This window comes from Micromys minutus (assembly GCF_963924665.1).
Source record: "Micromys minutus genome assembly, chromosome: 5".
NCBI classification, from domain to species: Eukaryota; Metazoa; Chordata; class Mammalia; order Rodentia; family Muridae; genus Micromys; species Micromys minutus.
In genome coordinates, this window is record NC_137974.1 from 76,940,172 (window position 1) to 76,953,232 (window position 13,061).

At 43.8% G+C, this 13,061-nt stretch overlaps 1 protein-coding gene across 2 annotated transcripts in view; it reads right to left on the reverse strand.

Annotated features, from left to right (window-relative positions):
- FAM168B (family with sequence similarity 168 member B) overlaps window positions 1-13,061 on the reverse strand; it is a 30,379-nt gene that overhangs the window by 11,955 nt on the left and 5,363 nt on the right. For both annotated transcript variants that reach the window (XM_080917334.1, XM_080917333.1), the window contains exons 2-3: window positions 12,543-12,623; window positions 4,430-4,510 (exon numbers count right to left, since the gene is read on the reverse strand). In XM_080917334.1, coding sequence (XP_080773460.1) covers window positions 4,430-4,510; window positions 12,543-12,612 — 151 coding nt within the window. In that variant the 5' untranslated portion in view covers window positions 12,613-12,623. The remainder of the gene's footprint in view (window positions 1-4,429; window positions 4,511-12,542; window positions 12,624-13,061) is intronic.

A 13,061-nucleotide genomic window follows, 5' to 3' on the forward strand; every position in this document is an offset into this window, starting at 1 on the left:
GTGTAGCTAGGGCTACAGTGATCACTAATCAGTTACTTTCCCCTGAGGCTTTCAGATCATCAATGTGCCTGAGCCATTCAGTGGGACAGGCAGTGCCAGGAGAACCAGAGTGCACAAAGTGCCAGGCCTGCCCAAAGTCTGATCATGATCCTTCCACAATATCGACAAAGTTCCAAGGACGAAATCACAGTTCCTAGAATGTTACCACTCACCAACAGAGTTAAACCTTCACGAGCTCAGTTCCCAAGGAGATTGCAAACATGAAAAGCCCAATCCAAATTCATCTGTCTAAAGCCCACATTTGTTCAAAATAAATGGATCTCCATCCAGATCATGGGACAGGATATATCACCAAAGCCACTGAAAACTCCAAGGTTCTTAAGACTCCTGTGACATATTTACAATTGTATTAAGAAAAGGGAGCTAGAGATGGCTTAGGGGTTAAGAGCACACTCACTGTCCTTGGTTCAGCCCCAGCATCCACATGGCAGCTCACAGCCACCTCTAACTCCAGTTCCAGGGGATCTGGTGCTTTCTGGCCTCTGACAGCACGAAATTTACAATGGTACACAGGCAAACATGCAGGCAAACACCCATACACATACAAAATAAACGTAAATCTTAAAAAAAAAAAAAAAAAAAGAAAAAAAAAAGATCACAGTATTTCGAAGGTGCCCAAGAAGCCCTGCAGACCGGCTGCCTCTATACTAGCTCATATCAAGAAAGCAGCAAAACTATCAGAAACTTTCCTCCTTACTGGGCCCTGTGAACAGGAAGCCAACTTTTCAACAACCCACAAGAGTACAAAGCTCTGATTTATATCAGGTGCCAACAGCACAGCAGGACACCTAGGCCTTCCAAGTTACTCCTGCCTTAGCCAATTTTGGAGAAACATCTTTATTCCAAGTCTCTAGACAACACCAACACAGCCAAGGGGCCTAGCAGAGGCTTCTAAGGCCACACCCTGGGCCATGGCTCCTGTTACTGCTTACCTCAGCTTTTATACTCAAGGATCCAGCTGAGAGCAGTCTTGAAGAGTGAATGAGACAGGAGGAGACCTGAGAGAAGGGGGTTGCATTTGTTCCAGACACCCCAGCTTTAGGCAAAAACATCTGCATTGGCCTCAACAAACCCGAGGCTCTTTTAGGAAAATTACAAAAATGAGTAGGAAGTTTTGAGTCCTTTTCATATCAGCTTGTACTCTAGGAAGAAAGCTGGTATAAATAAAGAGCATGAGTACATATGTGTGCACAGTACACGTGCAGGAAGCTCTAGCCCAGGTAAAGCATGGCAGTTTAATCTGGAGCTATACACAACTAACCCCAAATGTTCAAGCTAAACTTAAAAGAAGAAAATGTGATGATTTTAGGTAGACTTTCAGGATAGCAAGAATGTAATCCACGAAAGAACAGAATGATAATCTTATCACATTTTGAAAATGTCTGTTCTGTGAAAGGTATCAAAAGAAAAGCAGGGTGATGAGGGGTGGGAGGGTGGGGGAAAAAAACTACAATCATGAACTTGATAAAAAAAATTCCTTAAAACTCAGCTCTGAGCAAGAAAGTAATTAAGTCTTAGTTCTAGATACTCAAGAGGCTGAGGCCCAGGAATTCAAGACACCACTGAGTAGGGAGAGACACACACTTTAGATGGCTCAGAGGTTAAAAGTACATACTGCTCTTGTGCAAGGTCCGGGTTCAGTTCCCAGCACCCTATCAGGTAGTTCACAACTGTCTGCAACTCTAGCTCTAGGGAATCTGATGCTCTCGCTGGCTTCTGGGGTATCTGCACATGGTACACAGAAAACAAAAGGAGCATGCACGAATACACACACACACACACACACACACACACAGACACAAATAAAAATCTTTTAAAACACAAAACAAAACATGGGTTGGAGAGATACCTCAACAGTTACGAGCTCTGGCTGCTCTTGAAAGAACCCAGGTTCAGTTTCTAGTGTGCACACAAGAGCCTCACAATCACCCACAGCTCTATTTTCAGGGAAAACAACACTCCTTTTCTGGCCTTTGCAGGGACTTGACATGCACATAGTGCATACACATACAGGCAGACAAATGCTCACACAAGAGAAAATAAAAACAGATCTTCAAACAAAGTCTGTAAGAATTACTAAGTGCCTTAAGAACAGAGTCAGTGATTGACACGGAGCTAATGATGCACATAATCTATCTCCTTCCGGAGGGTGCTGTGGGGACTGAACCCAGGCCTTGCCCAAGCTGGCAACTTCTCCATCACTGAACCTGTCCAAAGCTTTTGTTCTTATTCATTACTGAATTTAATCTTAACTTTGTTATATGCTTGCACCCATGTGTGCAGGCTGGCATCAGCCCCTGAACCTACAGTTATAGGTTGTTGTGAGCTGCCCCACATAGGTGCTAGGGCCTAAAATTTGCAATGGTAGCAACTACTCTCAACTACAAAGCCATCTCTCCATTCCCATTTCTCATTCATCTAAAGATATGAAACAGAGTCTAAGATGTGCAGGCTAGCCTTGAAATCACCTTGTAGCCCAGGCAGACCTTGAACATATGATTTTCCTGTATCAGCCTCCAGAGTACCCGGCAGGACAGGTCTGTGCCACCATGCCCAGAAGCAAAACTCTTTTAACAGACGGCCAAATGATAAATTAACACATGAAAAGATTATCAATGTTACTGTCAAGACAGTTCAAATGAATACTAACACAACAGCTAGGACGGAAAGACTATTCATACCAGAGTTGCCAAGGACACAGAAGACCACACCCAGTGGGAACAGAGGCACAGTCACTCTGGAAGACTGTTTTTGGCAGATTCTTACTTGCCCTAAAATCAGCTTCTTCACCCCTTTGTATATACTCAACAAAATAGAAGCACATATCCACAGATTTATGTTAACATCCAGAAAACTATATTTGCAAAATGAATGTTAAATACAAACTTCCAAACTCAAGTGGTACAAATGCCATAGGCTGACCAACAGATAAGCAAGTGATGTTTCCCATACAAAGGGCACAAGCTAACAACGGAAGGGAGGAAGGAGGAACAAGTACTGCAGCAGGGGAATCCAAGTACTTATTACGCCCAGTAAAACACAGCAGTCTAAAAATGACCCAGTACCTTCTGTGTGATTCCATTTACATAAAAAGGTAGAAACCACAACTCATCTATAGCAAGAGAAAACACAGCTATGATTCTTTGGAGCCCAGTAAAGTTGAAATGGACAGAACCAAATTTGTCGAAACAGGTATGTTCCCTGCCAACGGTAAAAGATGTACACTTCAGAGCAGAAATGATCAAATGCACATATAGATATGTGCAGTATGTTAGTTATATATACATGAGAGCGCTGTTTAAAAGGAAGCTACAGAATGTAAAATTCTTTACAATAGGAACAGAGTAGCAGAACTGTTGGCACCCTACTGAGTAGCGCTGTGGGAAGCAGCTGAAGATGTGTCACATGGTCTCAGTGACAGGCTCAGGAGAGCAAGGAGTGAAAAGGAGGCAGACAAGATTCACAAGAGGGAGCAGCTTTCTACAGACAAAGAGGCCAGTCTGAGAAGGAGCTATGGGATCAAAGCAGAGACTCTTGTCTCCCATAGACTATTAAACTTCTGCGTACACCGCTGCCATGCCGTGCACACTCATATGACTGTAGTGAACAGAAACATGAACCTAGGACAGAAAACTCTGAAGCAGAAAGACCAAGCCCAAGTTTTCCTCTGGGTCTAAGCTATGGAAGGCAGAAAGCTAGTGCAGAAGAGATGGGTGAGAGGGCAGACTTATAAGTCACAAGGAAAGAATTTACAACAAGGGCACTATTGCTTCCTCTTCTACCCAAAGCAACTGCAAATCTAGAGCTGTGTGGGGAAAGCACTGGTCCAGTAGCCTCAACAGCCATCTCCCAGGGGACAAGCTCAGCTCTTATGTCAAAGCATGAGCTGGCATCCTCAAAGGAATCACAATATCTTGTCTGAATAAGAAAAGCCCAAGAGAAGCTGACAGCTTACACCAGAGGATGCAATAGGAAATCTCAGTAAATAATCCTTATGTAATTCAGAACCAAACAAACTCATTTTCAATTTTAACCAGCAGGTTCTCAAATTTGAAAATGTTTTCATATACTGTATATGTAAAGTAAAGTTTGCTTTTAAAAATATAACCAGGGTACCCTGGGCAGAACTCAGTGACAAAATGCCTAGGACATCCTATCATAAGAAAGGTATTGGGCACAAGGAATTACCTGTACAGCCTGGAGGATGGTGGGTGGATGAGAAACTCAGTAAAGCAAAGCTTATGTGCACTGAGACCTAAAGTTTGATATTTGTCAGCAAGTTCACTTATGAATGTAGAAGCCACCCAACCACAAATCTTCTTCCATACCTCCTCCTCAGATACACAGACATCTGTCATGCAGTACATACCTGTCTGGAAGGTAGGATTCGCTCCAGGGTACATGTTAGGAGAATAGGCAGGCGCTGCTGCATAGCCCACAGGAAAACCAGCTGCAGGGAAACACAGAACAGCAGCATTGTCAGTGAAAATGCAGGCTCCTGACCACCAGGCCTCTTTGCTGTTTCTGAATCCTACTCACCATGCTCAAACAAAATCACTTCTAGTCATCTTTTCTTGGAATTGTGTTGAGTCACAAACATAACCTAGACTTTTAGATCTATAATTAAATGCTCACACTCCACAACTAGGGGGAAAAAAAAATCAGGCAGAAACAGAACTGGGAATCCACTATCCAGAGCAGCTAGATAAAGTGCAAGTCAAGGCACAGAGCACTTTAGCATATGAGGCCCAAGGGTCAATCCCAGGGCCAAAATAACTATACACATGCCAAAAAGTAATGCTGGGTAAGTGGTGCATGTCTTTTAATTCTAGCATGTGAAAGGCTAAGGCAGATAGATAACTGAGTTCCAGGCCAGTGAGGACTGCACAGCAAGACCCTGTCTGGTTAAAACAAAATAGCTAAGTCATAATTTTAAGCAGAGGGAAAAGAAGGGAGAGGCTAAAGGGGAAGAGGAGAGAAAGGAAAAAGAATCCAAGATGGAGTTTCAAAACCTAGGTACCCTGTAGTTTCACCCCAGAATCACACCACCTGTGAGTAAAAAGAGTGTTCAGCATCCTGCACTAGGTCATTATCCTTACCAGGCTCTACTGCACAAAGCTGAAAAGAACCAGAATTCAATGTGGGCTTGGACCCACCCTAGGGGCCCACTTTTGCTGATGGGGGATGGGAGGTAGTTACAAAGAGAGAGATTGTTTGATTTAAAAGCTATTAATTTCTGTTCTTAGACTGTTTCAAACTTCTAAGTTCATTTCAGACATCTTCACGTTCTGAATTTCTAATTCCCAGCTTCCTCAGTTCAAGTTGGCCAGTTAGGAGCTCAGGTTGTCAGGATCATTTAACTCAAGTCTTACTAAAAAGGCTATAACTAACCTCAAAGAAACCCAGAAAGAAGAATACAATCAGAATCCATATCTAAGTAAAATCATCAGTTTTCTTTCTCTGAAAGGGTGGCAGACTCCTCCTGCTACTGCCTATGGAGTGCTGGCAGTTACAGGCATGTATGTGGTCATGAAATGAAAATGATGCCAGAACTGGTTGTTGCAGGCTTTACTGACAGTTATAAATTACTATTTGAGTACTAAACACAGAAGCCAGGTTCCCTGCAAGAACAGCAAGTACTTTTAACCTCTGAAGCACATCTCCATCACCCATGGTTACTTTTAATACATGAGTCTTTAGTCAGACTAACCCACAGCCACAAACACACACGTATCAGTGAGATATTTAACAGAATCCTGTCCCTTGCCCTTGTGGTGTTCACCAGGAAAGGGACGCTCAGGTACCCACCCAGCCCTCCTCAGAGTACAGGATTCCTTGTGCCCCTCTGCTTGACCCAACAGCAGGTCAGCAGGAAGCTCTCATACCTTCAGGGCATAGAACCCAACATCTCAAAGCCCTGACCACTAGCACTGTTGCTTGTCAGGAGCTGTGCTTCTCTTTCCTACCAAGACTATGCTGAGGTAGCCCAAAGGTGGTACCCAAAGAGAACCCAAGGGTATTCAAATGGTTGTTGTTGATGCTGCTGCTGTGTTGTTTTGTAAGACAGGGGCTCATACAGTCCAGGTCGTCCTCAGTCTCATCATGTAACTGAGAATGACTTTGAAGCTGTGATCCTTGCCTGCACCTCCAAGTACTGGGACTAAAGGCCAGTGGTATGTACCATAACCAACCCACTCGGGAATCTCCCAGAATGACAATGCTAGGGGCAGAGAGCACTGCACTAGCATCCAGACACAGTCCTTGTGAGTCCAATGCATGTATACATGATGAAACAGAACTCAATGTTAGGCCTCACATGTTTGGCAGGCACTCTGTCAGGCTGTGTGTCTACCTCGCTACGGGCACCAGCCAGCCAATCAGGGGAGGAAGAACACAGAAGGCAAGGGGAGTCTCAGGCCACGTTTTCTAGAATAGGAAACTGCATATCTGGGAAGACTGCTGTGGTTCCCAGTCTTCTGGGTAGCTGAGTTGAGAAGGGTGTGTGTGTGTGTGTGTGTGTGTGTATGTGTCTGTCTGTCTGTCTGTCTCTTTGGTCTGTACTTCCCCTCAGGGCATCTACTGCAGGAAGGGGAAGGGTGAGCCCAGGTCAGGGGCAGAAGCTGGTTTGGTTCTGAGTGAACCATTTGTGGAAAGGAATGCTCAGAAAGGAAGCTATGGCCTATCTAGATACTTCATTAGCATGGACAATTCCAAGTTTTTGTGCTATGTGACCGACTGCCACGGTCCTCTCAGTGGGGTGTCATGGTTACATGTTCCAGAACAGGCAGAGTTTGACAAGGAGCTGGCTCCACTCCTGCCATTCAATTCTGAGACTCCCCAGGGTCTGAGCCTGTTCAACCTTACCAGTTCTGTCTAGTGGCATGGGCCACGTGCTCCACACTCTGAGTCAACTGTGGAAGAGGAAGAAGGGTGTAGCAATGCCCAACCAATCTACTCAAATGACCCCAGCGGTGGTGGCACTCCTTGCTACCTGCTGCAGTGTTCTGGTTCCCAAATGAAAGACACCTACACATAGCCTTTTTAGCTTTATACACCTGCCTTACACAGTTCAATAGCTGGGACATTTCCTTACCTCCATGAGGCTTATCTCCCCACTCTGATATTCCCGAGCTATTACTTACTAAGATCTATAAGCTCTTTCTCTTGAGATATATTTTGGAAGTGACATTTTAGAGATTTTCAATGTTGCTATCATGTTTTACTATTTTGTGTGTGTATGTGTATGAACTACAATGGGCCATGAACATACAGAAATCAGTTCTGTCCTTCCCTGATGTGGGTCCTGGGGATTAAAATTAAGTTGCTATGCTTAGGGGCAGGTACCTTCATCCTAGGGCTGGACCCTTCATGTGGCAGATCTAGCAGGACAAAGCAGCCATTCATAAAGCCTTAGAGTATGGGTACCTTCCTAATGCCTAGACCCTTTTATATAGTTAGTTCCTCATGCTGTGGTGACCCCCCAACCATAATTTTCATTGCTACTTCATAACCGCAATTTTACTATTGTCATGAATTGTAATGCAAATTATGTTTTCTGATGGTCTTAGGCAAACCCTGTGAAAAGGATCATTCAGTCACAGGGTCCCAAATAGATGTATATAGAAAAGCAAAACCCCAATAAGGGGGAAAAAATCAACTTACATGAACCCCAAAGGGGTCTAGACCCACAGGTTGAGAACCACGGTCATAGCTGAAAACTGTTCCTCTGTCAGGCAAAGTCACCTGAGTGTATAGTTTGGGGAGAAGCACACAGGTGTAGTAAGGAAGGAGGAGGCACCTGCTTAGCCAGACAGATCATCTAAACCAGCCCATGATCCACACCAGGATGGTGACAAGCTGTAAAAGGCCAGATTCTTGATGACACTCCTGCTTCACAATCTGACTTCCTCAAAGCCTTCCTAAACAAGCCTAAGGTATGTGCTGCAATGAAGTTATGCCTCCAACAGTGCACAGGAACTCCTGCAAGGCCTCAGTTCTCTTCTGCATGAACCCAGAACCTCCACCCTCCTTCCCTTGGTCTTCAATAGGATCCTCCTTTCCCTCGATATAATTGGTCAGGTTCTCTTCTGACATCTTTCTTTCCCACTTGCCTTCTTCAGTCAGTAAGACAGTAAGTACTGGTATGTTTTATCAACATCACTCATCTGACCATCAAGGGCAGTGGTTTTTCATCAATGTCCTATGGACCAACCCAGAAGCCCAAAGTAAGCCAGGTCAAGGAGGATCAACTCACCCCAAGCAGGATACTGCTTAGGTACCACAAAACCAGTAAGGAGCAAAACCTTTTTATGATATGTTTTTTTTTTCAGAAACCAGAAATACCACTAACTAGATCATATCCCATAGGCCATAATGATTCGAGATACATTACTTGGCAACTGTACCAGCATCTCTTCTCTGAAAGTAAGTGGAGGAGGAAGGCCTCCTCCAACCAGCAATTTTGCTCCTGGTACCTGATGCTAGCTGAGACTTCCATGACTGAGCAACCCAGCTGCTCTCTGAAACCCCGACTTTCCGTGGACAAGGCCATCCTAAGTAGTGCATGTGTCCTTCCTCCTTCCACTGTGCATTACTACTGTATACAGACATATTACAATACACAACTTGTCAATGCTCAGCATGGGCAAGAGAAGCAAATGTGAATTTTGGTGGTCTTGTAACACTACTGTAACATAAAGCAGACCCTTGAAGAACCTGGAAACCAGCTGAAGTCCTCCTTAAGTCATGCCACAGTCCAAAGCTATCTCACACAAAGGCCTAAGAAAACTAAAACCCACTGATGTGTATGCCAGCTTCCTGAAGAGGCGCAGGCTTCTCAGCACAGCTGCCTGCGGTTGCTTAACATTTCAAGACAAGATGAGGTCAAAGCAAGCATGAGACTTACCCAGGCTGACAGACACATTCAGCTTCTGGATGCAAGAAGAGCCACATTGCTAACTGTGAGGCAAAGGAACACAGCAACTAGACAACTCAATCTCTAATACAGTGTCTGTCACCAGTAATGAGATCCTTAAACAAGAGATAGGACGACATGAAGAAAAACAAGAAAAGACATTGAGAAGAGAAGAAGAACCACCATCCAGAGACTATGGTCAACAACAAACCAACTAAACAGTACATGGAGGAACAAGGTTTGACTCAACACAAGGACTATGCTGCAGATTCAGGCATCATTAGCAAGATTAGTGAAAAGCAAGTAGATAATAGGAAGACATCCATACTAAGCTAAGAGAAAACCACAACCATGGTGCTCATACACTATGGATGGAATCACAGGCAAAGAGAGGAAGGGACAGAGAGTATAAAGCTACTGCTACTACTGTGGGGATCTGAATCCAAGGAAGCTCTCTAACTGCTGAGCAAATAAAAAAATCTAGTCAGAACATGGCAAAACAAACAAAACCACAGCGTTTTAAAGACCAAGAGGACAGAGGGAAGAACAGCTATAGAGGAAGCAGTCACAGCAAAAACTTCCCTGATAGGAGCCAGAACAATACAGGTTTATCTTTAAAGTCTGAGAGCCCACCAAATAACACCCATGTCCATCACAGCACACAAAGTAACACACACAATAAATACAATAAGTCCTTTAAAAAGATGACAGGCAAGGAATAAAAGGGAGACTGTCAAACACCCACCCTGCCAATCGTACAAGCGAAGGAAGAGTATAAAAACACTGTGGAGACAACACTCAGAGCTGCTTTAGAATTACTGAAGCTTTCTCTCAAGTGATTTTCCACAGAGGAAAAAAAAATCACTAAAATAATGGTTTGTGCTAAAGTTCTTTTCAGCAAGGACTGGTCAGTATATGAGAGGCAAAGAGCCAGACCAGACACACCAAGGGTCCAAGTCTTAATGAAGACTGGCAGGTAAACTAATATCAGGGCTTTGGTTATTGTCCTGGTTCCAGATGCATTCAGCTACTCAATTAAACTAGTGTCAATACTTCTAAAACAGGAGTTCTTATCACCAGTGTTTTCGTCAATTCTGGAAGACTCTTCTAATTTCTCTAAGTCCTTCTGATGTGCTATTCTCAAAGTTCTCAACCAGTCTATTTCCTCTCTTATCCTTAAAAACTTATATTTGTTTATGTATGCATTACAATATGTGCAGGTGGCTAGCTAGGTACCTAGTAGGTACCCAAGGGAGTCAGAAAGGAACATCGGATCTCCTGGAGCTAAAACAATAGGCAATTCTAAGTGTGCTAAGACCCAAAGTCAGGTCCTCTGCCAAGACCAGGCCATGCTCTAACCACTGAGTCATCTCTTCGGTTGCTGGAAGGTCCTAACTGCTCAGTCATTTCCTCCTGCCTCTCACTTACACTGCATGTTGTTCACTCTCAGCATGTTCTAGCTTCAATTCCTCTAGTTTTCACTGGACTAGTTGTTTCCTTTATGTTCAGTTGTTTCTCTCCCCTTAATCCTCGTACATCTCATCCTCTATCCAAAAATCTGGCTTTGTTATGTATATATTCTAAACTTTCTTGTGACAAGGCAGAACTACTTTCTGGCTGCACTGTAGTAGTTATTCTGACTGGTGACCTTTTCCTAATAGTACCCATGTTTTATAATAACTTTGCATATGAACATGTAGGTACTTTTTCAGGAAGGCCAAACAGCCTATATTGAAGACAAATACTTTACAGCAATTCTGTAATGCTGCTGTCAGGTACTCTAGGGATAATACAGCCAGATGAGTGTGTTTGAGGTTTTGAACTTCTGGATGGCCACACTAGAAAGCGTAAGTAACACAAACTGAAGCCAATGGCCCTGAGTGTCTACACTTAGAAACTTAGAAAAAACTGCCCTTTTCAGAGGCCAGACACAGGCTTCCTTGTGGGACATCAAACACTCTATCCTCCACTGTGGTGGGAGGACCACTCTCAATAGGCAGGTTGTTTGAGGGGAGAGGAGAGTGGCTCTAACACCTGCTCAAGAGTCTAAGCCTCCTGCTCTGTCCCACTTTGGGCTGCTAAAATTCTAGGGACAGTGTGTGGCAAATGCCCGAGGGCAGATGCAGTACCCACAATCCCTGGGCAAAGCTGGGTTTACATAGCTTCCAAATCTGCCCAAATGCTTCGCTCCCCTCTTCCAAGTTCAGTTTTATTCCATTTTTTTCAAGAGTTTTATATTAATGTTTTCTCTAAAGTATTCAAAACACATAATGAAAGCATGGTGGTAAGCCTGTTACCAGATACTTCAGAGGATGAGGCACAAAGATTGTTAAGTCAGGTATTGCCTCGGCTATGTAGTGAATTCAAGGGCAGCCTAAATAACCTAGCAAATTCTTGTTTCAGAAATACGGGGGGGTGGTGGGGGGTGGTGGTGAGACAGCTCAGTGGTTAAGAGTACTGGCTGCTCTTCCAGAGGACCCAAGTTCCATTCCCAGTACCTACATGGCAACTCACAACCCCTGATCCAGGTAATCTGACACCCTCACACAGACACACATGCAGTCACCAATGTACATAAAATAAAAATAAGGAAATTAACAAACAAGCGGGGTAAAGATACAGTCAACAGTACCACACTCAGCATACACAAGGCTCTGTATTCCCTCATCAGAACTCAAAGGGAAACAACCCACAATGAAATCATAACAGTACAAGTAACTACATTTTAGTCATCAATTAGGACAACCATCTGCAATTTCTGACCAAAGGCCCACTTCTACAATTGTTCGCTTTATGGCCGGCCTCCCTCAGCTGAGCCGATGGCCCCTACTCACTGTGAATTACACCTATTAAGTGCAATACAAGTAGAGGGTAGGTGAAGGTGTGGTGCACTCCTAAGTTATTCAGTGGGATCTCTTCCCTGTCCAGGGAGACAGAAGTCATGTTAAAGCAGGCCCAACCCTGAGAAAGGCATGAGGAGGAACTGTGAAAGCACATAGGGCTTTCCAATATGGCAGTGAGGCTCCTACTCAAAGGGGGATAGACTGGGGAGCAGAGAAAACAGTCTGGGCCCCATACTGGAGATGTCAGCTCTGAGCAAAAGACACCTCCTGACTTTTCTCTCCCATGCATCTCCTTCCTGCCTTCCCTAACTTAAGTCAATTTGCCCACTGTCTTAAGGCTGGGATAAACCACCATGGCGGATAACAACTTGGAGGAGGAAAGGCTTTCTTTCATCTCAGAGCTTTCAGTCTAGCATGAAGGGTCAGAGCAGGAACCGAGAGCAAAGCCATGCAGAACACTGTTTCCTGCTTTGCTTCTTTCCCAGAAATTGCTTAGCTTGCTTGCTTATGCAGCCCAGGACCAGGAGTGACATTACCCACAGTAACCATTACTCAAGAAAATGCCACCTAGGTAATCTGGTGTGAGCATTTTTGCAACTGAGGGTCCCACCTCCCAAATGACTCTAGCTTGCATCTGGCTTACATAAAACTAGCCAGCGTGTCTACATGGACATAAAAAAGTATTCAACATTCAATAATTAAAAAAAGAAATTCAACTTGCTTACCTGGATATCCAATTCCTTTGGCATTTGCATAGGGAACCCCAGAAGACCCAGGGCTATAAACAGGATTCATGATTTCAAGAACTAAAAGAAGAAGAAAAAAGGTGAGTTAGCCAAGTTCTTGCTTCTAGAATTTTCTTCATTGGTCTCAAAAGAGCAGGTAGCAAATGTTAGTCTGGTCGGTCTACTATAAAACAATGTATTTTCTGCTGCTCCCAACCAGCAGAGAACAGAAAATAGACACAGAATGTCCCAGTAACCACAGGATCCAGCCAAATCAGGACAACAGTCTTTTCTTCATAACTCACTTTAACCCATCAGGACTAAGGGAGACATCTACCACATTCCTACTTAAAATGCCCAAAATTCTACCATTAATCTCAATGCCCTTGTAACAGAGAACTAAATGAAAACATAAATTTTCATGCAATTGTTTTAAAAGTATTTAAAGAAGTGTTTCTTAGTGAAAGTCCTTATCTAAGAATGTGCAAGGCACTAGATTCAATTGCCCACTAGGAAAGA